General features: G+C 41.4%; 3 protein-coding genes across 4 annotated transcripts in view; 1 reads left to right on the forward strand and 2 right to left on the reverse strand.

Annotated features, from left to right (window-relative positions):
• scn8aa (sodium channel, voltage gated, type VIII, alpha subunit a) overlaps positions 1-14,131 on the reverse strand; it is a gene marked incomplete at both ends in the record, with an annotated part of 35,829 nt that extends 21,698 nt beyond the window's left edge. For both annotated transcript variants that reach the window (XM_079182351.1, XM_079182350.1), the window contains 9 exons: positions 47-253; positions 2,224-2,365; positions 2,541-2,604; positions 2,880-3,080; positions 6,098-6,189; positions 7,071-7,199; positions 7,375-7,455; positions 8,759-8,892; positions 13,853-14,131. In XM_079182351.1, the coding sequence (XP_079038477.1) occupies positions 47-253; positions 2,224-2,365; positions 2,541-2,604; positions 2,880-3,080; positions 6,098-6,189; positions 7,071-7,199; positions 7,375-7,455; positions 8,759-8,892; positions 13,853-14,131 (1,329 nt within the window). The remainder of the gene's footprint in view (positions 1-46; positions 254-2,223; positions 2,366-2,540; positions 2,605-2,879; positions 3,081-6,097; positions 6,190-7,070; positions 7,200-7,374; positions 7,456-8,758; positions 8,893-13,852) is intronic.
• Positions 14,132-19,222: 5,091 nt separating this feature from the next.
• Positions 19,223-21,943, forward strand: LOC306708323 (transmembrane protease serine 11D; the record flags this gene model as incomplete). The annotated part of the gene is made up of 5 exons (XM_079176129.1): positions 19,223-19,229; positions 19,424-19,607; positions 20,342-20,613; positions 21,467-21,609; positions 21,707-21,943. 5 exons carry the CDS (start codon positions 19,223-19,225, stop codon positions 21,941-21,943), a joined length of 843 nt encoding a protein of 280 aa, XP_079032255.1.
• Positions 21,944-23,016: 1,073 nt separating this feature from the next.
• dip2ba (disco-interacting protein 2 homolog Ba) overlaps positions 23,017-26,354 on the reverse strand; it is a 36,596-nt gene continuing 33,258 nt past the window's right edge. The window contains exon 38 of the mRNA XM_079173009.1: positions 23,017-26,265. Coding sequence (XP_079029135.1) covers positions 26,013-26,265 — 253 coding nt within the window. The 3' untranslated portion in view covers positions 23,017-26,012. The remainder of the gene's footprint in view (positions 26,266-26,354) is intronic.

Raw genomic sequence — 26,354 nt, forward strand, 5'->3', positions numbered from 1 at the left:
ACAAGACTAAGGAATCATTTTGTGCTCCATTCTGCAGAGGGCAGACCTGGGCGTCTTCCTGTTGTCTCTTGAGCTGCTCCAGCATGGCCTTGAATTCCTCCTCTTTCTGCAGGGCCTCTTCCATGGTGGCCTGGTTCTGCTCCTCGTAGGCCATGGCCACCACAGCCAAGATCAGATTCACCAAGTAGAACGAGCCCACGAAGATCACCAACACAAAGAAGAGCATGTAGGTCTTCCCTGCCGCCCTCAGCGTCTGTTGGGAGGCAGTGCAGCAGATGTGAGGGTAGAGGAGATAGAACAGCAGAGACATTCATGACTTAACCTAAAGCCCTGAGTCAAGCACATCTTTCACAGTGACTCATCAGAAATAAACAGAGTCAGCTGTTAGTGGGGGAAAAGAGAAAGGGCACACAGGCCTGCTTGGGCATTTCTGGGTGCAAAAAATCAACTCAGCGTAAACGTCTGTGACTTCCTACAAATAAATGCCTGTTATATGAGTGCTAACGTGCTGAAATTAGTTAGACTATCATCTCGTACAATGATGAATCGATACAAAACCATCTGTTCCTGGTCCACACAGGAATAATCCTATACCCTGTGCTCGTTAAGGTTCTCAGCATGAGTCCTAGGTTGTGCTATTCCTCAGGGAGAGCCATGAGATATGCATTTTGACCTACTTTTCCATGCACACTATGCAAGCCAGTGCACAGCCAAACAATTTCTATGGACTGGGATGCTATCCCCAGTAGAGATGGTAAACCTGAGCTGCAGAGGCACGGCAGAACAAATGAGAACATTCTGAAAAAATCTTGAAAATGTTTTTTATTATTAGTAGATGATGGTAACCTTCGTTTTAATGCAGGTTTAGTTAATGAATCTACATTTTTTTTTATTCACAAAAGTATTTAATAGGTGAAACAGAAGGACCCCACATTTTAATTGTATCATTCACCAGCCTCCTTTGGTTCCCCTTTCTATTGTCATCAGGGAGCAGAGCAAAAAAAGAGAGCGCCTACTGGGATAGAAAAGTGAATTTACCTTAAATATAAATTATGAATGTAGTTAACATGTAGTGCTGGGAAGTGTATACAACACATTTCCAAGAGAAGTCAAAATGATTGTCTTTTAGTCCCACAACAAATCCCATGTTGGCAGGTTAAAAAGTCCTCAGTTGATAAGATCTCTGCTCTGCCACATTCATTTAATTTAATTTTTGATAAAGAAACATTGAACATCCTTCCTAAACAAGGCTGCATAATCATGATTCTGAAGATACACTAAACAATAGAAGTGAGAGCCTGTAGTTGGGAGCTGACTGTCAAAGATAGGAGCAGAAATAGAAGTATGAGCTGCAATGCTCCCATCAGGTCTCATCTCCCTCATTGGTAATACCGTAATCCTGAGCTGTTAATATTTCATACGTCCTTCCTTTTACTCTGCATGTGCTCTGTATGTGGAGGCAGGAGTGTGTCCACAGACTTTGTGTGGAACAGGCTGACAGACAGGATAGAAGTGGTCTGACTACTGTATGCAGATGAGGTGCTTCAAAGTGGGAACAAGGGAAAAACTAGAGGCAGAATGATCCACCATTTTCTGTCTTTCACATAAACAGTATGCACGACAACACGCATTAGAATAAAGAATCAATGGAGGCGCTGAGCTTGGTTCAGTCTTTTCTGCAGAGAAACCCAAGACTCAGAGGATATCTACTACCTCGCTCTGAACTGCAATGATGACTGAGCAATCAATACAATTTTAATTATTGATAAATCTATAGAGTGTGTTTTTACCTGATCGAAATGTCAAAAAATAATGAAAATAGCTTCACAAGTTCTGAGAACGTAATGTGACGTCCTCAAATAGCTCGAATGGAAGGTCTAAGACTAGCGGGTGTTGTATGTTGTACAGATTGTGTGATTTTGGCCATTGTAAATTAAATCAAATTAAATTGTTTTGTGTGTGTGTGTAAAGCTGAAAGATACTCTATTTGCAGTGATATAAAGCAAAGATGAAGCAAAAGCAGCAAATTTCACATTTGAGGAGCTGGAACCAGCAAATATTTGGCATTTTTGCTTAAAAATAAAAATCACTTACAATCAATTAATCAACTAATCATTTCAGCATCACTATGCAAAAGTACTGTTTAAAGGCAGTGGTATTTGAGAACTTGTATGTGTTGTATATGCCTCCTAAAAGCTAAACTTGTTGACACATTAGCTTTACCAGCATGTAAAGGTTTTCCCAGAAGTCCTGTGTCATGAGTCGGAAGAGAGCCAGGAAGGCCCAGCCGAAGCTGTCAAAGCTGGTGTAGCCGTAGTTTGGATTCCTCCCAGCTTTCATGCATGTGTAGCCCTCCGGGCAGCGGCTGTGGGGTGGCGGAAGAGGAAAAAAAGAGAGAGAGAGAGAACGGGGCACCCAGCCCGAAAATGACTCAGCACTATTTACTTATAATGTAATCTGACTTCAGGCACATAGAGGAGCAACAGCAGGTCTTTGTGAGGATCAGCAGCATTCGGAAGAGGGGAGAGAAGGCAACTCACCCAGAGTCGGAGCTGTTCCCACAGACAAGAGCATCCAACTGGCCAGGCAGGAAGTAGAAATTGGCTGGGGAATAAACAAACAGCCATAATGACTCATTTCACTCACATTCTGACGCAGCCACAGTTGTTTATTCTGCAACGGTCTGTACATCCATTCAGACCAATTTCTGACTTCAGTTTGCACATACATTTTCAATTCAGCGCAGTTCATTTAAAACCAACTCTTTTTGTCCTCCCGGTGCCAAAATGACATATTGTTTCGTCGTTCCAGCATATGGGCTGACTCATACTCTTAGATCGCTGCCAGCTCACCATCAGCGAAGCCTGGTCTCTACTTACTGTCGTTCATGATGTAGTCTTTCCAGTCGAAGTTCTTGGTGGTGATGTTAATTGGCCAGAATACACACTTGTGGCGCAGGTTGCCCATGAAGAGCTGGAGACCGATGAGGGCAAAGACGCTCAGGCAGAAGACAGTCAGGATCATCACATCCGAAAGCTTCTTCACAGACTGGATCAAAGCGCCCACAATGGTCTTCAGGCCTGGAGGACAGTCGCGTACATAAACCACACAGTGATGCTGATACCACAGGTATGAATCTTTGGAGTATCTACTACTACTACAACATTTTTTAACTAATACTGCTAATATGTTAATCCCTTTTTGGGATCTATCACTGGGAAATATTCAGTTTTGACTGGATTGAGGTTGAAAGCTGGAAGTCGCAAAACTGTCCTGCTTTCATATTCAATTTTATGAAATATATATTTATTACATTTGTAACAATTTCTTATGTGATTTTACACCTAAATGTTCATTTGTAATTCTATTGACTTCCTGTGCTTACAATCTGAACAAAGGTTGGGATTTATATGAATTAAACTTAATATTTAAATTGTTTTACATATAGGTAGTAATACATTTTGGACAAACTGACAGATTACAAACATAACATCTCTAGAAACCAAACAAACAGGAAATATTTAGGAGCCTTCCCACTCCTTTCAGATTTATCCAGACAGAAAATATTGTAGCAGATATCAAATCAAAAAGACTGTTTAACGGAAGAAAATTTGTATTTCATTGCCAATGATGGACAAAGTGAACAAGAGGGGGAAGACTGTAGAAAAGTGAGAGGAAATCCATAAGGAAGAGAGCACAGCAGCACAAAGAGGGGCCATGAGAAGGACAGAGGCACAGGCAGGGGGGCTGGAAACCACATGCAGGTCATTTAAACTCCAAGGCTGAACAGGAACTATTCAATGCCAGTGCCAGTGTGGGCACTTTCTTGAACTGTCTTGTATAAGGTGTCATTAGGAAAGCACTGACTCCCCATGCCATGACCCTGCAGTCTGTCTCATTCACACCTTCGCTAAGACAAAATAGGTTTACCTTCTGGAACAGGCATCCTCGCTCTGGCAGTGTTTACATGGGTCCACAAGGAACTCAAATGTGCTCTCTACAGGTACAGTGGGCTTTACCAGCTGTACATACTGTATCTTCTTGCAAATTATGGTCTAAACTATTTATAAATGATTACACATTTGGAAAATCTAAGCAAAAACTAAATTTGCTTGGCAGAGTCAACTAAGAAAAGCATTGAAATCAAAACAACTTTTCTTATCTAGAAGTACATGACAGGATTTCATCGAGCAAAATAAATTAACAAAGTATATTAAAATATCAATTGTGGTATTATATTAAAATGCCCACATAACTTGTTTTAATCTTCTGAAATCATGCCCTCACCTGCACATGAACTATTCTCAGACGAACTAAAACCTCCCAATAAAAGCTACATTTTCTCCACTCCAGTGCTACAGTCCTTCATGAATTATTGGAATAGTTAAAGGAATAGTTCAACGTTTCGAGAAATGCGCTTAATCACACTCTGGCAGAGAATTAGATGAGAAGATTGTTACCACTCTTCTGTCTGTCTGTTAAACATTTCTCTACAGCCAGCAGTTGGTTAGCTTAGCTTAGCATTAAGCCTGGAAACAGTTAGCCTGGCTCTGCCCAAAGGCAACCAAATCAGCCTAACAGCACCTCAAAAGCTCATTAATTAATACGCTATATGTTGTTTGTATGTAATTTATACAAAAACAGAAGTGTAAACACAGTTTTACAGGGTGCTATGTGTTTCTGAACCAAGATATAGTCCGGCACATAACCCATCTTAAAAGGGTAACTGACATTTTGACGTTTTAGTATTTGTACAAATTACACAAACTAGATGTTCATTATTGAATCTTAGAGGAGCTGGTAGATGAATTTTACCTTTGGACGTAGGCTGGTTAGCTGTTTCCAGTTTCCAGTCATTGTGCTAAGCTAAGCTAACCGGCAGCTGGCTATAGCTTCATATTAACCATCCAGAAATGAGTGGTATCGATCTTTTTATCTAACTATCTGCCAGAAAGCGAGTAAACATATATCAAAAAATGTCAAACTATTCCTTTAAATACAGTTCAAATCCAAATTTCATCCCCTTTTTGTTTGCACTTAAAGGATTTCCTTTTCCATATTTCCAAATGAATATGCTGTTAAAAAAAAAGCCGTCCACGGTGGTTCCGTTGAGTAAGCACGACATCTGTTCCACATCCTCTATCAATGGATAGATAGATGTGTGGTCAGTGTCACTCAAAAAGGTCAAGAGGTCATTCAACCATCTCCCTCTGCGTCCCCAACCTCTGCAATGTGAGCACAGTTTCTTTTTCTGTGCAGTATATCACTCAAGTAGGTTGTAAAAAAGAGAGAGGAAAAGAAAATCGATGATCAAACTAAAAAACAAAGAGAAGGCAAATCAAACTTTCAATGCCATTTGTCAGCCAAGCTCTTGGTACGCTAATATTGTAAAAGCAAGTGACTGAAAAGCATCATGCAGCATAAGAGATATGTTCACAAGCTAGGCTTGGCAGTCTTCATACATAAGTAATCGGTGTATTCTGTGGGATCTCTCTAAGAGCTATGCCATTTCTCATATGAACATCAACGTACAGTATAAGGTTTGTTTTTTATCCCAAAAAACATGGAATCCTTTATTTCCAATTAAATCACTAGTTGTAAATATGCAACAAAATTACTTTTAATTTAACTTGAAGGATTTCTGGCAAATTTGAAGCTTCAGAAGCTATGATCTAGTCTTAGCTGATAAATATACCATGTATATTCACCTGATTTTATTGTTTTTTCCTTAAAATGAGAGGATTCTACAAACAATTGCTACAGAACAGGGCATTTGCATATTCTTAAAGCTGGTGATAAAGGAGTGAGTTAAAGCTATTTCTGAAGACAAACACAGCTGCCTTGGAAACGGGCCTCATAATGAGAGTGCTACTGGGGCAGCAGAGAGTGCAGACACTTTGGAGGGCCCTAGAGGAGACTGCAAAGCCTATCAAAAATGTATTAGTACCATTTTTGATAATTTTGGAGGAAAAATAAATCAAAAAATGGTTGTCTCCAATTCTTTTGTTGTTGCTTAAATCATAATTGTAATCATAATAATAGTGAGTAGAAAAGAAAGGGTGAGAGGATCAGCCTTAGTGTTTAAACTGAGTCTCACCTGGAATGACAGAGATAGTTTTCAATGCTCGGAGAACTCTGAATGTTCTCAGCGCAGATACATTGCCCAGGTCCACAAACTCTGTTATATATCTGAAACAGGGGAAGGATCACACACAGAACAAACACGATGACAATAACCACACACGCCAAGAGCACAACACCACCGAACCAGGAGGAAACGCCACTCACAGAGCCTGTCCACTGAGGAGAAGGGTGGAAGGTAAAAGGAAAGAAAGACACACACACCTAACACCGACCCCGCCCAACCATCCCCCGCCCCGTCCTGTCTTACCTGGAATTACAGAAATAGTTTTCAATGCCCTCAACACCCTGAACGTGCGCAGAGCTGAGACATTGCCTAGGTTTACAAACTCTGTTATATACCTGCAGGATCAAACCACAGTTACAACAGCTTGTTATTTACATGAAGATATGAGGTGGAAAGGTAAATTCACACACAGATGGGCTATGTGACAGCTCTACAACGAATGGAGATGTATTCGACATGGTGGGGATCATTAATGGGTATGTATTTCGTCATGTAGAGGCAGGTAAATCTGTATTATAAAAACTGGGTGATATATAGTCGACGGGGAACTCTGGGCCTTAGATTGAATGTTGCAGACTGAAAGAGAAAAGGTGAATGAGAGGGAGAGTTTGATGACAAGAGGAAGATAAATCGGATGAATGGGATGGAGGTGTGGGTGTTTGCAGTGAGGCCGCAGAGTGTCGGATGGAAACCTTCAAATTCCCAAAGAGAAAATCTCAGATCAATGGAGGAAACGCAGAAGATGGGTTATCAGACAGAGAGAAAGGAAAGAGCAAGAAAGACAGAAAGATGAACAGTCATCTGGAGCACAGAAATTTCAATTTCTTAACCCACCCTCTTTAACAAAACAATGACTATATTTGTGCACGTGATTTCATTTCTATAATCCACTGACAGTCTGAATCACAAGAGAAATACTTACGCCATCGAAATGACCATGAAATCCAGCCAGTTCCATGGATCTCTAAGGAATGTAAACCCGTCTATACAGAATCCTCGTGCGCAGATTTTTACAAGAGACTCAAATGTATAAATTCCTGTGAATGTGTACCTGCAAGGAAAGAAATGTTGACAGAATCAGTTCACCAGGCTGAATCAAAGCTCACTCGCATCTATAAGTCTGAAGTCTTTGAGGCTGTTTAAAAAATGGGGATAAGTACAGGATACATTTGGCAGGTAGCATGCATTTAATGTGTTGGGTGAATATATATTAAATGTGTACTTACTCTACTTGTTTTGACCACTCGGGCGGATCACTAAAGGTCATGAATATACAGTTGGTCAAAATAGTACACATAATGATCATGCTGAAAAGAGTGAGGAGCATGTTAAGGAAAATATGGATTATAGAAGCAATCACAAACATCATAAACCTCATCAAACCTCATTGAAAATGTAAAACAGCAATAGGAAATATCTACAGTGCAGTATGTATCTAATGTGATTTCTGTGGTCCAGTGAACCTCAACATCCCTCAATGCAAAGTGTTAATGTCATAAAACCTTCTCATAGCACTTAACAGGAGCTGGTTTTCTGTGCTCGCAACCACATGGGCCATTATTTTACCCATGAAATATTTAAATGGTATATATTTAGTGGAAATACAATGGCATGAACAAAGCAATAAGATGTTTTAAAGCGGCAAGGGTTTCAGTGCAGAGAGGAAACAAGGAAAACCTCAGCTGGCTTTAAGCCTACATGAAGCCAGAAGTTCATAACAGCTGTGGCTTGTGGCTAAGAATAGGAGGTAAATAGAGGGACAAAGCAAAAATAAGCATTGCTCAAAGTAAAAAAGGGTTCACTTTTTGTTATCAGTCACAAAGGGGAAATATCTACATTGCAAATAAATGTACATTTATCATGGTGGGGGGTGGAGAAAGCAAATATGCTGTTAAAATGTGTCACCACATTATTACATCTTTCTTTTGTTATACTTCCACATTTTGAAAGTTATTGTTCTGAGGATGTTTGGACAAAAATTGCTCTTGAATATTTTTTGCTTAACAACATTTAATTAACAAGCTCTACACTGAGACAATGTCAGCTGAAATAAAGTAATCTTTAAATAAAAAGATAATGCTGTTGTGTACAAACATACAGCACATGCATCGAATAAATATGTGATTTATTCCTGTTGGTATTTTATTGTAATAAAAATGTGTTGTCGCTTGGTGTTTTTGTATCAAAATCCTGTTCTTCTTCTCTCTTTTGCTCTTTTCCTGTAGCCTAAACTTATGATATTTTTGATGACCTAGCATTAGCATTAGCTCGGGGGCTCAGTTGTTAGCAGAAATATATCATGGTAGGAGGAGTGTGTTTGGATCTCAGTTGGAAAAAACACTATCTGCCATTTCACTGTGACTCAAGTTGTGACTGTGGTAAAAGTAGATGTGCTGTCATTCATTTGACGTTGGACATGGGAGCTGTAAAGCCTGACGATAGCATTGTTGATATGCTATTAGTTCCTACCTAACGTCATACCAGTCTTTATCCTCTCCTGTGGTTAAAGTCACAGGAAACATCAATTGCAGTATGAGTGGAAAGACAGAACATATCATCATGAATAAAACACATGAACAGGAAACTCTTTTGTCTTCGCCGTTAAGACACCATTTCAAAGGATATGCATGTATCAAAATTTTAATAGCTACTCGCCTAACCGGATTTAAAGGATTTATGAAGTACAAGGCAGATGTGGCACTAAAACGGAAGATTGTCTTCCCTCTATTTAGCACTATAAATGTCTGTGGGGAGAGAGAGAGAGAGAGAGAAAGAGAGAGAGAGAGAGTATTAATCACTTAACAGTCAGATAAAAATACACATTTCAGCAAATGCACAATTAGTATAGATCACTAATACATTTACCAAAAGCAACTGCATTTGATTCAAAAACAAATATGTCATCATTTTTACACATAGCAAGCTTCTTCTCTGCATACACATAGTGTATGTCAGTATACATTACTCATATACGTATGTAGATAATATGTAAAAGTTAATATGTGCATTTGCTCTTAATGTAAGTTGTGCATATTCTGTCACATAAAAGGATCAGAACACATTTGAGCAGAGTGAAAATGGCTGCCAGGATGTTTCTGATGTTGGTATGTTGTCCCAGTCACTCGGTGCCGCCCTGCACATTACAGCTTTGGTGGTTTCAAGCGGAGGAAACAAGCAAAACCGAGAAGGGGAGGACAAGCCTCTTTCTGTGGATAACTTCGTAATTGTTTAAATAAAATATGGCAATTTGCATGAAACTTTAATGAGACTGTGTGCATTTGCAGAAGTGATATGGGCCCTTGTGCTTTTAACAAGGCAACCCTCACTACATTAAGCCCTGCAGAGCTGCCAACTCACTGCTGAAGGCTGGAGACAGTGGAGTCAAAAGAAAGAAGAGGAGGAGGAACAATGGGAAGGGAGAAGTACAGTAAGAGGCCTCATGGTCACGTGACTGCATGTCATTTGTGCACTTCGAACAGAAATTAGGCACATGTGTAAAATGTTGTGAACAAGAAACGTAAACATCTTAAGAGAGGAGCGTGGAACCGAAACGAGGAGGCTTTCTTCCCGGAGGACGAGACACAGTTCTGTCTCATGACCTCCCAGATATTAATTTGACAACTCAGAACAAGCCAGTACAAGCTAGATATTACTCTCTCGTTACTGTTATAGGTCAGAGCAGCAGCCTCTCCCAAGTGATAATACTCTCAAATATACTTTAAACATTCCCAGTCTGCACCATGGTCACCCGTAATGACACGCATGGATGTGTCCCAGTTGCTGGTGGCATGAGGTTTCCGTTAAATACAACCATTTCACACATGTGTTGTGTACATATGCATGACAAATATACACATAAACCCATGCATGAGCACACACATGACCTGACATGTGCACACAAACCAGAATGCACAAAGCTCAAATATGAACAAACTAGGTTTATATCCACACACACACACACATGACTGCTATATATGCCGGGAGTCTTTTTTTTTTGTAACGCATGATTAAACTGCTGCAAAGCTACTGAAAATTTCATAATCCAGAGCTGAGCAAAGAGGAGAGTCCGAGGAGAGGAGAGGGAAGGCAGAAAAACGGGGGAGATGGAGAGCGAATGAAGCAGGCAGGCAGGCAACAACTGTGGCAGCAGCAGGCTGAGGAGAAGCAGGGCGGAGGGAGCCAGAGCGAGGGAGCTGGGCAGAAGACGGAGAAGAGGGTGGGTGGGGGGATGGGTGGGAGACAGAGAGAGGGGGAGAGAGAGCGGCTTCAACACAGACGCTCCAGCCATCAGGCATGGCTGCAGCATCTGCATCCACGAGGGCCACAGCAGCAATTCAAAGAGCCCCCTTCTTTCCACCTGTGTGGTAAATGGTAAATGGAGTGCATGTTATGGCCCGAGAGTCTCACATTCACACACACACACATTAATACAGCTGTGGCATAGGGCTCAGCTGCCGTGCTAGCTGCTAACCTGCTCATGTTTTCCCTGTTACTGACATTTTACATCCACAAAGTCTGGTATATTTGTGGGAGAAAATATGACTTTCTATGTGCAACGATCTGGACACATGCTGATATGCTCCCTACACCACGATCTACATATCATGTTCTTGAAGATTAAATGCGCTCTATCATTACTTTATCATGGTCCTTCATCTTTGACTTTTGAGATAATATCACTGTAATTATTCATCTTTAATCCACACAAAGGAGGTCATGATGAGCAGATATTGTTGGTGGGGAAAAGCATTCATGTCCCCGATTTTACTCGAAATAACAAATATTAGCACATCCCGTGAAGCTCTTGTTCTGTGAGAAATGGCTCATTTTTTTGCACCTTCAGGTCTTCCCCCAGCAAAAACACATTTCAGAGAGCCTGGCTACAGCAAAAAGGAGAGCAAGTGTGCTCATGCATCCCTGCACAAGTCGTCCATTTCATTCCTGTCCTCACTTCATCTCTCCCTCCCTCCCTCCCTCCCTCCCTCCCTCCCTATCTCTCCTCACCTTCTCCTTGAAAATGATCTGTTCCGCCGGCCTTGTACATTGACACCGGGCTCGAGGTGGCCTGGCTCAGCTCAGTGTGGCATGGCCCTGCTCCGACCACCAGCCAAGTGGGGAGGGCTGAACGCCAGCCTGCCAGCCCTCTGTACCAGCTAACAGACAATCTAAAGGAGCCACAACTGAACATTTGTGAAGAGGAAGATGAACTGCTTTCCTTTACAGTTATTCCCCCGCCCTCCCCTGAGAGAAATGCATCCAGAACCGGCCCGCCGCCTCTCAGTGACAAAGACATACAGAGCAACGTTCCTCCATCAAGGTCACCACCTGATCTGACGTCACGGCCGCTCAAAGCTGCCAGAACCACAGAAGAATCGGCTCGCTTTGGCATTAGAACAAGACTAGATCCAGGGCCATAATTAGATTTGCCTAAAGCTGAGAGCTGACAGGACTGCTGGTAGAGGCAAGCGCAGCAGAGACAAGGAGCCAAACACAAGATGCACAAAGAGCCATGCATGACTCGCATTCATCTGTGACAGTAATGCATGGACGTGTGTGGAGAAAAGGCGAGTTGTGTGTCAGTCAGTGAGTTTTTTTTAACAGTCCCACGTATCGATGGAAATGTTGATGTCATCTGAATCGTGTCTCCTCCTGGTGCTCTGGACTGGAGGGTTACATAACAGTCAGCGTGCACGGTGTAAAGACAGGGAGGTATGAGACAGAGGCAGATGGAGAGACAGATACTGTGTACCTGAATGCGCGCACGCACACACACACACACACACAATATCAAACAAACCCGTTGAGCTAATGATGATGACTAAATAGATTCTCACAAGCTTGTTTTTTTCAGGTGGGACCTGCTATATTTTAATGTACTCTGTGTGGACAGGCACTGAGTTATACAACACCACAAAAGTGCAGCAGTATTTAAAAGAATATGTGATTGGAGGAGACCATTTTGAATAGAAATGCCAATTTTGTTACATAATTCTTTGTTAAAAATAGAGCCCAAATGACGTTACCACGGTAGAAGATTTTGGCCTTACTCTCAGTCCTGTTTATAAACACAGCAGCATTAAACTGACCTCAGTTCACTTAGCAATGAATTAATGCGTAAGTAAAGATGGCCATTTTATGATAAGATTTCTTGCTGATTTCTAAAGAAACAAAAGGGTTCCTACTGTTAAAACACAGAATACAGAAGCACTACCTTGCATAGATGGCTCAGATTTTCCAAAATGGCTTCAAATTTCAAGGAAGTTTTGAACTTTTCCTCTCCTCCATGGTCTTGGTTTTATTATTTTTATTCAGAGGCCGACTGGTCCGACAAGAGCAAGACACAGTGATCTGACATAAATATAGTCTCGTTTAACAGTTTTGGTTGACAGGGACACATGATTCAGGGACTCTCAAAGTCATCCAGCTGTCCTCACACTGAGCGTCAGGGCTGACAGAAACCCCAGAGAGACACTCGTCTCATCAAAGACAACCAGAGTCCTCTCAGCCTGCTGCTGCCGCTTTTCTCTCCTGCCACGAGTTTAATTTCTTTAGCAATTAGGAAAGTCTGTCATGTGGAACAACGGTCTTTCAACAGTTACTGCTTCTGACCTTTTCCCCAAAGCCCTGCGAGCACATCGGAGCTACAGCAACGGCCCACTCAACAGCTCGAGAGCTCGACGACTCTCACACTCCCCAAAGGTCTTCAAGTAGGAAAACATAATTACATCCTGCAACCTAATCATGAAATTAAAATAACTGTAAACACAGCACACGCGTAAGCCAACCGTCACAAACCAAACAACGTCTCGTCTTTGTCTGAGTAAACTCCAGCCATAATGTATGACTCACCTCTACGTCATGAGGCTACGTCATCTACTGACCATTGTGTGAGAAATGAATTAGTATGTTTGGACTCGACTCATATAGACTATCTGCATAAGCATCAAAATTGGTGTGTGTGCTGACTAATTATAGGGAAAACTATCACCAGGACCACTACTATGTTCTTGTTGCCGTCCCATTTCAATGACAACCATCTTGATCTGAATATGTTCTAAATGATCTCCTTGTTTGGCTATCTATCAAGATGCTACACAAGCAAATAAGTAGCTATGACTAATGAAACAGAAATGACTAAATCTGGAAAAACCACACCTCAGCTGACTTTGCTATCAAAATTAAGAGAGGCACAAGAGACGAGTTGTGATGTAATGCAATGTAATCCTATTCTGCCAATATAGAGCTAGTATTAGAGATGCTGGGCACATATACAGCTGTCATGTGAGAGTTTGGACGCCTGAGTTAGAGGGACAAATAGCATTCGTCAATAGGACTGGGTATGTTGTGATACCAATACTTGAGAAATATAGATTCTTTTTTCTCTACACATTTTGTTTTTCAGTGACCAAAAGAGGCCAAAGTTCTTAAAAGATCAACTTTATCTAACCACAAGCTGCCTGCAAAAGAAAATGTGAAAACAATGTAATTTAAACAATAAGTAAACAAGACTTTGAATCTGACCAGACATTAGATGCCAGCTTTGGATACTCATTTTGGATTCTAATAGAAAGTAGTGAGGTTTGACACCCAGTCCTAGTCAGAAACATCCTTTGGTTTAAACAACTCTAGTCCATGTGGGTTGATAACATCACTACGCATGATATGTGTGTGTGTGAGTGTGTGTGTGTGTTTTTGCAAACTCACTCTCTGAGACTTCAGGTAGAATGGGTCCAGATCCTCTAGTGGTACCGCCACCAGTCCCTTAGGGATGTCCCCATAGATGAAGGGCAGGCTCTTCCCAGCCTCCAGGTCGCTGTTGGGCTTGGGCTTGTTCTCGTCATCATCGTCGCGGTAGCTGTTGTCCTGCTTGGGTGGCTTCTTGTTCTTCTCCTCATTGATGCGCAGCTCAATAGTCGCAAAAGATTCCAAAGTAAACTTCTTGAAGCTGCCAGGTCCTGGCGGTGGAATAAGGGGTGCAGCCATGTTTTCATCCTGCAGCTACCTGGTCTTTAGGTTTGTACCATCCACAGTAGCAGCTCTGCAGGAGGCGCAGACAAGAGGAAAAGTTAACCAAAATTCCAAAATATATTTTTTTAAAGACCTATCACCTGTTGAACAAGTGACCAAATGCATGAGGGCAGGTCACAAACACCCAAATGCATGCATGTTTACGCAAACACGTTTACAGATTTTCTTATGCCGTTTTGGTGTTAAAAGTAGAGAAAATCCAAAATATGTATATGCAAATATGTCATCCCGCTTGTTTCAGAATATTAAAAAATTGACTATAGATAACCTAAAGTACTACACAAAGTGGCTGCCTGAATGTTGTATCCTTGCCAAATTATCAATTTATAATACTCCCATTTATTAAATTGCTCGTTTTTCCTTTATCCAAATTAATGTCGATAAGAAAACCCAGGACTACAACAAGGAGACATCCTGTTGAGAACACCATGATAGTGTTCTCTACAATGTTTGTACATTTGTCAATCCACGAGAAGTGCTCAGTAGCCAATGAGTGGAATGTTTACTTCAATCCGTCTCCGACACTCGCCACCTATGGACAAGTATTCATAATGTCTCGCTCACTCTTTCAATAACAGGCAACCAAAAGCGAAAGGCTACGGTAATTATAGTAAAGTGGAACATCTTTTTCATGACATTAAGTTATTGAGCTCCCTCATCCTACAGTCTCTTCCTCCCTTTACCTTTACCTCAGTTAAGGTGAACGTAAAACACGAACAGACTTTTTGTTTAAATGATCCGTCAACATCAACAGAGAAAAACCAGAACAATGATACATGTGATACATGATATGATATATCTAACCGGCATCTTAACATATGCTCAGTGACTTGGGAAGAATGATAATCGTGTTCCTTGTTGCTATATTTTCTTCTTTGCTAGATATTTTAGTTTTGATGTGAATCTTAACATCTTACAGGGACTTAGAAAAAAAGCTAAATGTATGTATTTTACATATCTGAGACATTTATCAGTTATGCCAGGTCTTATGTTGAGGCAACAACAGTATATAGTAAAGGTGTAACTAATTATTAGCCAATAGTTCCCCCCCAATCTTTGAAACAATGTATAGTTTCTGCTTTTAAGCTCTGACAACAAAGACCCATTTAAGGATTTTTTGAATAGCTGTTGAAACGCTAACAGACGTCCCAGCGTACCTAACGGATGTATAACTGAGTGGAGCCTTTTTCCAGCACACTTAGATGTAAAAGGGTATGATGGTTACATGACAACTGTTCAAGCTGCAGGACATTTCAGGGTCAATATACTAATGTGAGGCCGTGCTGGAGGAAAGACGAGGGAGCTGAGAGGAGTTTAGTGGGAACACAGCCACACCTGAACTTAGTCATTGACTATTTCAAAGATGGCTGCTATTTGATTTTGTGGTACCTTTCCAACATCCTATTTCACCCTTAATCCCCTTGTCCTTACACACAACCCTTTGTTTTTCAGCCTAAGGTGGTGGAGGGATGCAACAATCACCCGTATCTGAATCACAAGGCCTGTCACTTTCCTGCTTGCATAACACAATATAATTAAACACATGGCGACATGTAGAGCAGATATCACACAGCAAAGACTCCACTCCATATCGGTGGAAACAAAACACATGAAAACATGCAGCCAGGGAGCCAAGACGTCTGTTTTAAAATGGACCCCGGAACCTCGCAGTGTCTGAGCCTTCTGTTGCTCTGCTGGCGCTGTCCACTTCAGCACCACACGAGCGCGCGCGCGCACACACACACAAACACACACGAATGCATACATGCGGGGTTGATAGAGAGAGAAACACACACCCGCTCTGACTGGAAAACCGTTTTGCCAAAAATGTAAACCTTCTAGCTAAGCTCTCCCCTCGTCGCCCGTATGGGCCTGCAGTGTATCCTTCCATTCTCCTCACTGTCAGTAAGTCATGGTGACAACACTCGTCTTGGTGTGTCTCAGTCTCGTGGGTTGCACATTGCTTACATTCACGCGCAAACAGGCACATATTATTATTATTTTTTAGCATCTTTTCAGTTCTCATCTTCAGAGACGCAGGGAGACAGACTTGTTAACCGAAGCTGGTAATTAGGAAGGAGGGCCCGTGGACACCATTGCGTGCCTTTGTTTCTTAATGTATTTCATTGACTAGAAAAGTGCCGCTCGGCCACCGAGAGAAGCAGGTTATACATGCACATAGAAATGGCCCGCTACAACCAAATTGGCCAAAGCAATATTGCTGCAGTGGGTGGTTTGTATGTTGAAATTGTCACGCTGTGGTAAACGCAACGGTGGATTTGTCAAAGTCACAAGTGTGATGTCGATGTATCCAAATAAATCAAAGCGTTGTGTCGCTCTTGTTATTCAGCAAACAAAAACAAAGAAGCCAAATAAGATTATTTCGGAGATATTCGGTGCGTTTGTTTTGCGCGTTGCCTAGGAAGGATCCGCACCACACCCGCGAAGCCATGTCGGCTGTCAAATCAATGTAGGCTCTCTCTGTGCACAAGACACCCCAGAGTATGGAGCAAAACACCGGCTTAAAAAAACACACACACACGGTCCAAAAAATGAGGTTGAACATAACAAATAAGACGATTGGAGAACAGTTACGATAATGCCACGCCAAAAATCACCTGGAGGAACGTACATTTCTTGGTAATTGATGGTGGAAGGAAGGATCGGGCTACTCACATAGCATCGAAGCCTTATGGTGTTTCAAGAGCACCATCCTGTAATCCATAGGGTAGAATATATAAAACCAAAAATAGAGACCAAAATATGAAGAAGAAAAAATCTTTAGTTTTGTGGCTTATTTGGGGGGGTGGGAGGGCTGGAGCAGTCAGACGGCACCCTACCTGAAGCCTAACCTACCAGACATTTTCTCTATCAAAGGTCTAAGCAATGCCTCAGATGCTCGACAAAACAGTGAATCCGATACATTCCTTTGCGATCGACATCAACTGTTGGATACGTGTATGTATTCGTGCTCTGGTCCAGCGGATAGATGCTCAGCACGCGTAGACTCCCCCCCCCCCCCCCCCCCCCAAAAAAAAAGAAGAAGATGCGGAGCAGTGTGCAGCTCTGCGACATTTACGCAAGGATACCGACAGCGAGAAATTGTACCGTCGCCGAAAAAAAACATATGAACCCTTTTTTGAAACGACTATGAATAAAGGATACTCACTTTGTATGCGTTACAATAAATCAGGAAAGCCGTTGCAGAAGTGCAGATGTGGAAAAGATTGGGGAGAAACTGCGGTTGTCGCCATATTGCTGCTGCTATCTTCCCCCTCAGCGCGAGCTGTTACCCTGCATAATTGATGACTCTCAGCAGAATGTAAGGGAGTGTCGGCAAGAGCATTTCGTGAAAAACGTAAAAGGTCAGTTAGGCCGGCAGCCTCCAAAACTCAGCGTGTTGCTTCACAAAATGCATCTCTCTCCGGGCTCGGAGATGAGCGGGGATGAGACCGTGCACAGAAATGCGCGAGGTTCTTTCTGACTAAACGCATCGGCTCACTTTGTGTGCAGTGTGGTGAGTTTGTAAAGCATTGTGTTGTCAGGCTTTTGGGCATTTCAGTCAGAGACAACTTCCACGAGATACCTCTGACATACATATCTTTTGAATACATCATAATTAAAATCATATCACATGTAGGCGACTGCAAATAAGAATAAACGTTTACTTTGTGAAGTGCATTTATAACAATGTTAACTATAATTTGATTCCATATTTGGAAACAACAAAGTAATTGCCAACTATTTTCTTTTTTTAGCCTCTGCATCACTCTGCTCTTTAATATAACAAATGAATATGCAAATAGGCAGCTTTCAATTTATTAACCTGCCACCTGTCTTTTGTTGTCGTGTCTGTGTGCGTGTGTGTGTGTGCGCGCATGTGTGATTGTGTAAATTAATGAAAAGTCTAATTGAATAAAACTTGACTGTGAATTTTAATTCTGTAGATGTTTCTGTTGGGATAGTATCTAAGCTACAATAAAATAGTTATGTTGCTATATGTTTGTAAAGTTGTATTTTGTCATGATATACAACGTTTATTTCACTTTTGATGCACCTGCCCATGACGTCATTGGCCGGAAAGAACAGAAATAAGTTGTTTTTGTTTGTGGTAAAATAAAAAAAAGGTTCAACTAAATGGAGTTTAAAGCGCTTGTGCTGTTTGCGACTGCTCTGTGTTTGAGTGCACAGACTTCACCACAGGACAGTGAGTACACAATACATCCTGTAGCCTTTAAACAATTCATTTAAATGACATATTCAGCTACGTTGTTAAAGTGCGACAGTTACAGAGTAGCCAACAGCTAACGCTAGCTAGCTTACAGAATGTGTAATACTATGCTGCCATGGTTACTGTGTATTGGTTATCAGGCAGATGGATGAAGCGAGTCAGGATGTCACATTGTCCATAATGTAACCCACCTTAACCTTTAATCACAGAAGATGAGAAGTTGACTCTTTCTTCTACCTGAGTAACATTTAAAGTGACACTTTAAAAAATATAATGAGCATAACATCCAAATATAAAAGGAAAACTTGAATTCATTTGCAATAAAACAGCCTTGTTCAGGAGTTTTGCTTGACGGCCTTACTTGTCCCTTAGCTAATGGTAGCTAATGGAAGCTAATGTTAGCAAACGTAGAGCTAGTTAGCCTAGCTACATACTATCGTGCTGGTTTTATGACTGTACTTGTGCTAGTGTTACGTTAGCTACATGTTAGCATGTAACGTTAGACGGTGAAAGGTTGTAGGTCGAAAGTAAAACAAGAGGTAAACATACCAGACAGGAGCCATGTTTGTTGTTTCCTGCTTGTTGTCCAGAGCCAAATTCAGAAACAAGAATATTCATTTGTGTCATTAAATAAAACTCCCAGGAGAGTTTACCGGTGTGGAAGTGTCCATACTTGCCTCATCTTTTTTTGGTTTCTGGTATGTACAGCCACTTTTATTAAAAGTCAGTCACATCATCAGAACTTCACACAACTTCAATTCATGTATTTAAATTCCTTGTTGTCTGACAAACCAAAGATATATTGTTTTATAACGATGATGAGTGAATCATCACATTTGAGAAACTGAAACCGGAGAATTTGGGGCATTTTTTTCCTTATTTTCTGTTGATTGACTACTTGATTAATTGGCTAATTATATCAGAACTAATTTAGTCATTCTCTGTCAGAAGGCTCACAATGTCATTTCAAATATTACATGGAATTCATTTTGTGTGTGTGTGTGTGTGTATGTGAGGCTGTGGGCAGCGGCCCCTGGTTGCCCCCCCTGGTATGTCTCGTATAGTGGGGGGCCGGGAGGCTCCTGTTGGGGCTTGGCCTTGGCAGGTCAGCATCCAGATCCAGTCGAGGCACCACTGCGGCGGGACGATTGTCAGCAGCCTCGCGGTGCTCACTGCGACACACTGCTTCCACAGATACCTGTGAGTACAACCTGCTCTGACTGACCTGCACTCAGTCACATATATAACTCATTCTGGAGGTCATGATAACAAATATTAAACACAGACAAATCTACAAGGGACAATGGTCACAAGATTAGAAACGTAGGTAACACGGATGTGACGTACACATCACACATGTGAAGGTTCATCTTGATTTACCATGTGTGTCCTGGATGTAACCAGAGGTCCATGTGAGCAGGTGGCTAATTGTGTTATTTTGAGACAGATTCAAGCTCAGGTTTTGTGAAGAAGCAATAAAACGTGTGTTAAATGTAATGACAGACAGACAGAAGCTGGTGCGCACTTCACAAATGACCTGGAACAAACTGCTCAGTTAGAGTTTCAGACTAAGAAATGCTGCTGGGATTCGGCCTAGTTTCACCCAGCGTTGTAGCAGTGTGATTTCCATTCATTTACTTTTTTCTTTTTACAGAAGTGTTCATGTTTGACATTTTGTCCTTCTCTCAACGTGCGTGTTAGAGAGTGTAAGTGTGTAACATCATCAAGATGTTATCATGATATATTGTCAAATACCAGTTGTTTTTCATCTCCTTTCACACCACACATGAACAAGAGGTACAGTACAGTACAGTACGTACATTTTACATTAAAAGGATGGCAGGTCACAGTAACTAACGAAACCAACCTTTGTTTGACAGCTGGCTTAGTTTGTAAAATCATAAACAGTCAGATGTATTCTGTTCTCTGTCCAGAAGTACCAGCGATTTCCGTGTGGTGGCAGGACTTCATGTGTTATCCGCTCCAGGAGATCAAACCCAGATCCGCTCCATCAGTAAAGTCATAATGCACGAGAACTACGATGACGTCACGTCTGACAACGACGTGACGCTCCTGATCCTCAGCTCTCCTTTCAACTTCACTGACCACGTCCAGCCTGTCTGCACTCCTCATAACGGGACTCACGAGTTCATCCTCAACTTCAGCCACTGTTTCATCACTGGATGGGGGAGCATCTATTACAGAGGTTGGTTTAAAAACCTGCCGGCTTCTGTGAGTAACACAGATTGACTGGGAAGGAGACAGGTACCACTTTACAACAAGACACATTAACCTTTACTCAGCCAAGACGTCCTTTGGAATCTAAATCTTTTTTTTCTCCCTTTGGAGCCACAGGAGGCTTTGTACAACTGTTTTCTCCCCAAAACTTGTAACCAGACTTCATCAGTTCCCCTTTAAGGTAGAGCTGGCTAATATGAGCAGGATTACAAAGGTTTGAAAGTTACCATAATTATATAAATATGAAATCAAGTTAAAGTAGTCAGTGAGGCCTTTTATCAAGGCTTTATTACAGGTTATTTAATCCTTTATTGATGTTTTGCAGAGCAGTAATAATTTAAAATGATCCTTCTTCTATAAGAAAGCTGCAGAACATGCGGCCCAAAAATAACTTATTGATAAACCAAAGACATTTGAAAAATGAAGGGTCGACATCTTATTCTAGAGTGAAAAACCTGTGACTCGTTATTAATGACTTACCAACATTTTCAACTGCAGATTCTGTACAGCTGCAGTAGTGTACACACATTAAATGAATGTTTTTTAACTGTAATGTAGTTGTAAGCAGATATAAGGTCATTTTAAGTATTTTATTAATGTACAGCATTGTAACTTCTCCTATGTTTTAGATTATTTCAACTGTCTTTAACAATACTGTTGTTCATCTGTTTTTACACCAGCCTCCATGTGCTGGTGCTCACAAGAGGAGTCATAGTTGTATCTGCTTATATATATATTATCATTTATAAAATACTCATAGACTGCTTATGAATGGTAAATAGATATAGTGTTGCCTAAAGTACTATCTTGGTAAACCGCAGGTTGGCTGATGAACAGATTGCAGGAAGCTGAGGTGGAGCTTATTGACAGGAGAACTTGTAACATGGTCACCTGGTACAATGGCTACATCACTGAAAACATGATCTGCGCCGGGCTGGAGAGCGGGGCGTCTGATTCCTGTCAGGTGACGATACTTTCAACGTTTTTTAAACTGGCTGCAGGTTTCATTTCAACAGGACATGACTGCTGTTTGTGTTTGTGTGTGTGTGCGTGTGCCTCAGGGTGACAGCGGCGGCCCCCTGCAGTGCTACAGCGAGGACGAGGACAGCTTTTATGTGGTCGGAGTGACGAGCTTTGGGGACATGTGCGGACTTCCTCGCAGGCCGGGGGTGTACGCCAGAACCAGCAGGTTTGCAGGTTGGCTGAAGACGGGTCAGACAGCATCAGCGTCCGCCACACACAGACTGAACACAAGACTGATCGTGGATCTGCTCTGTGCTGCCCTGATGCTGCTCTAAAACATTCACACAGTGCTTCAGCAATAAATATACATAAACATCAAGCTCGTTAGATGTTTTCAGCCATGCAGAGGTCAAATCTGAACAAATGGAATTGTTTCACATTGAAAATGAATTTATTTATGCGTAGTATTATTGGTTACGTTCTATTAAGGCCTCCTTAATAAATGGTTTGATGGTTTATAAATAGGCTTTAAGCTGTAGGCAGTTATAAGAATAACTTTAGATTGCAAGGTTGTGACGTTAAATCTCTAATGCGTTTATTTTTCTCGAACAGGACACTTGCTTTGTCTTTTTGCGCTTTAAATTAAATAAGAATAGAGACTTTTCAGAGCGTCTGGACCAAAATCTTTTAACAACGGCAGACTGCATGGCACATTAGAAAGTGAGAAACCAATGAATATTTATTAATGGATCACCAAGTATTATAACTGCTTTATTACCAAATCGATGCCAGACAAATGTATTTTTCACAACCATCTGAAGAGTCCACTTCAGATGGGATATATTAGACATGGACAAGTGGGTAGGGCGTGGGAGGCTGGCACCAATCGATGCTGGTTTTATCTAAACATAAAATATTTACCATGTATTATCACCATACAATACATTTAATACATCAGGAGCAAAGATCTGTAACTGACAACAATTTGAACTAAACAAAAATAACTCAAGGATCAAGGTACTGCAAACATGTATAAACTAATACAAAGCAAAAACATGCAGTCACATTTTCAGCCAGACAAACAGTTGTTGTTGATTTATTGTAAATAGGATCAATAAAACATGCAAAACCACTAATATTGTGAAGAACCTGTCAGACAATTAATAAAGATACCTTCTAGTATTAAAGGACAATTTTCATTGTTTATTAAAATATGAAATGAGAAGTTCAAACTGTGCTGTGGTGACATCAGAGGGAGTCAATCCAATTTCATCGGATGAAGCAGTGAGACTGCCCCCTGGTGGAAGGAAGAGGTACCTTTCTGTTAATGCAGCAGCTGCTGCCTGAGGCTTCCAGAAATGTTCGGAGGGAAAAAGAAGAAAGAAAGAAGGCACAAGAAATTCTGACAAAGGATTTTTTTTTTATTTGACATGAAACACATCCAATGACAGTGTGACAGTGTTTTTTGTCAAGTAAGACATGTTGTTAGAAGTTATCGCACCATTGACTAGTTCAGAATGTCTTTGCTGCAGCTCGACGATGCATAGTGAACAGACAGTTGTTGAGGTATACATTGTGGGCCCTTGAGGTTTTCTTTTGTGTGAAAGATCCTAATTCCATTACCTCACATGTACAGTTACAGTTTGTGCTTAGAATAACTTTGGAGGTTTTGAGACGCACGCCGTTTACTAAAATAAATATTAAAATGGTGGATATGTCGAGTTGCTTTGTCCATGTTGAGTTGCCTGTTAAGAGGGTTTTCATCAGATCTCAGAGCTGGTGATGAACCATTTCAGAACCGAGCAGTGAGTGAAATGTTGGCATGGAAAAAGAACGACTTATTTTCACACAAAAAGGGCATCCAGGAAGAAAACTTCTTCGTTATGACATTGGAGGGAAAAAAAAGTCAACTTTCCCTTATTGAATAGCACCAACGTCTATCGAAAAAGGCTTGAAGGCCAACATGACATTATAAAACTTTATTAAAACTTGTCGAAGTGAAACAGTAGCAACAAAGCAATTATCACACAGCAGCTCAGAAGCTCTCATGTGCCCACAATACTGGCTCGCCTACATGTCATTAGTGTGCGTCACTGATGACAAGTGGTTTACTGACGTGTTGTGCTTTGTGTCAAAGCTGCTTTAAAAATCAATGTTTGCAGAAGTTGTGCCGTTTTAAAGAAAGACTAAATCAGGAAAATATTGATGAAACCTCTATAGAACATAGCAGATTCCAAATAATTAAAATACAGTGGTGGCGACATAAAAAAAAAAAAAGAAGGTTCATTATTTTGGGATCATTTTCTTACAAAAGACAAACCTTGTTGCACCAGTAAAGCCAAGTATCACTGTTTAACTGGACACACACTCTCTCTCCCTCCCTCAAGCACACACACACATAAAATGAAATTGGAAAAGTGCACGTTGTTCCTGCCAAAATAATCTGAAACCTTTTTTTTTCTTCTCTTTTGCGATGTGATACCATTAAATTAACAATGCAGAAAAATGCTGTCAAGTATGAAATATCGGTCAAGTTTTTATCGACAAAGTTCATATCCATGTACACATTAACACCAGTAATATTTGACCTCTAAAATACAGTATACAGACAACATCACTACCCTCATTTATTACCTTATAGATAAAGGAGGATTCGGCCATTTTTTTTTAAATCACGGGTTCCTTATTGATTGTTAATTCCTAATTCATTTTATTTCAGTGTTACAGACATTCAGAAAGAATTGGTTTAAATGGTAATGATGATATGATAAAGTCAGGACCGCAAAGGTTTTCGCAAAAAGAAGTAGACACCCCCCCCCTTTCCTCTAAAACATGAGATAGAGTGTATTATGAGTTATAAACTGGCATCCGATTCAAAGGGTGAAAAATGGTGGAATAGTCCTTTAAATACACTAATAGTACAGCTAGAAATGAGGGATTAAAAATAAAAAGTACTGAATTCCACAAGTTTAGTAAGGCAAAGTTCTGTCCTCATTCTTGATATCTTATGTACTCAAAGTGATCGTTAATGTCACCGTGATGAAAAGGCACTGACTTGCCTTCTGATGATCTACGTTTATCTAGTCGACTGTGACGCTAACACGTGAAAGATGCTCTTTGCTTTAACGCGGGAAACTACACACAGACTGAAAGCTAGCGGCTCACTTCAGTCAGGAAACTGGTCAATTATCCTCAACTCAAGGTTCAATCACCTGTTATGGAGCTTTCACTTGTATCGCACAGTCGTCTGTCTGGAGTCTGTGATAATCGCACAAACTCCTCCTTTTAGTTAAGACCACTAACCAACCCTCTGCTGTGTGACTCCATGGTTTGTTCTTTTTTTTTTTGGGCCTGCATATTGTCATTGACTGCATTCAAAATTAGCATGCGCACCTAAACACCAGGTATAGCTTCTTCTTCTTCTTCTTCTGAAAATCTGTGCATTTAAGAAATTGTATTAGTACTTCACAATCATAAGAACTATCTAACGGACTGACTCACACCAAAATGTTTCTGTCCATCAAAGAGAATATCCGGGTTTGTATGTTTTAAGAAGAAAGTCTTTCTTTTCCCACACCAACAAAAGGATTCAAGTGTATTTTTTAGGACATTTTGTAACGTGTGAATGCAAACAGCACGTCTCCAGTATGTGATTGGAGCCACGGTGCACCTGGTAGAGGAAGGTAATCTGTCAGGACCACCCCCCCCCCCCGGTAGGGCTGCACTCACTGGTGGCACTGTTTAATACTGATGTGGATTTGCTCTCATGAAAGCAGCAAACATGGGGGGGGGGGGGGGGGGGGGTCCCTTTGAGACAGGAAGCGGACTCAGAGGTGCAAGGACTTAAAGTGCAAGAGGATGAAAGTTCCAGCTCCTCTCAACAGTTTCAGTGCGCCATCCGGCCTTCAAGAATCAATGGGGGGGGGGGTTAAAAAAAAAAGAAAAAAGAAGCACACGAGGATGAAGGGTTCAGGATGAAAACCAAGGAATGGAAGGAGGGTGTAAGTATGGAACTAAAAAAAATGTCTTTAAAAACAGATATTGCAGCCATGAGGGAGAAGTGGGATGCACGGAGATAATGAAGATTACATTTCCTCCATTCGACAAGTGGATTTACTATCAGGGAGGACGGAAAATATCCGCCCCGCCCTCAGTAGATCTCAGTGAACCGGGGCTGCAGCGATTGAGCAGGTGGAAGCAAAGAAGAAATGGTTTCTGAAGGGGAAGCGCGTTCTCGTTACAGTACTCGAACTGTACTTTGCATTCCCTCATTGTTTGGTGTTGTGAATGTGTATCTGAGCTTTAACATCAGGGTTTCTACTGAATGCGCCCCGCGGTCCTTTCTCCCTCACGTCCGTTCTCGGGAGCCTGGCTCAGTTTTCTGCATTATCATCAGTCGGCGAATCACATGTTGTAGGCCACGTAGATGGGGTCCAGTTGGTCTGCCAGGAAGGAGTCTCGCAGGTGCATCCTCTGCTTCTCTCCTCTGGAGTTGATGGGGATCACCCCGGGGTCCACGATGACCACCACCCCGACGATGAGGTGGTGCTCCTCCAGGACCACGTTGGTGACGAGGGGCACCAGGTCCAAGGCCTCCTGCTCCGAGCCGCTCAGCTCCGCCACCACCACCAGCAGGTTGGTCCACGTAAACACAGCACTGAGGAGAAGGAGGCGCTCAGTCACATGCTTTCTGTGTTACTCTGTGAACTACAGGCTACGGGCTTTCTCATTGAGTGGAGAAGAAGA

The sequence above is a fragment of the Pholis gunnellus genome (genome assembly GCF_910591455.1).
Source record: "Pholis gunnellus genome assembly, chromosome: 2".
Lineage (NCBI taxonomy): Eukaryota > Metazoa > Chordata > Actinopteri > Perciformes > Pholidae > Pholis > Pholis gunnellus.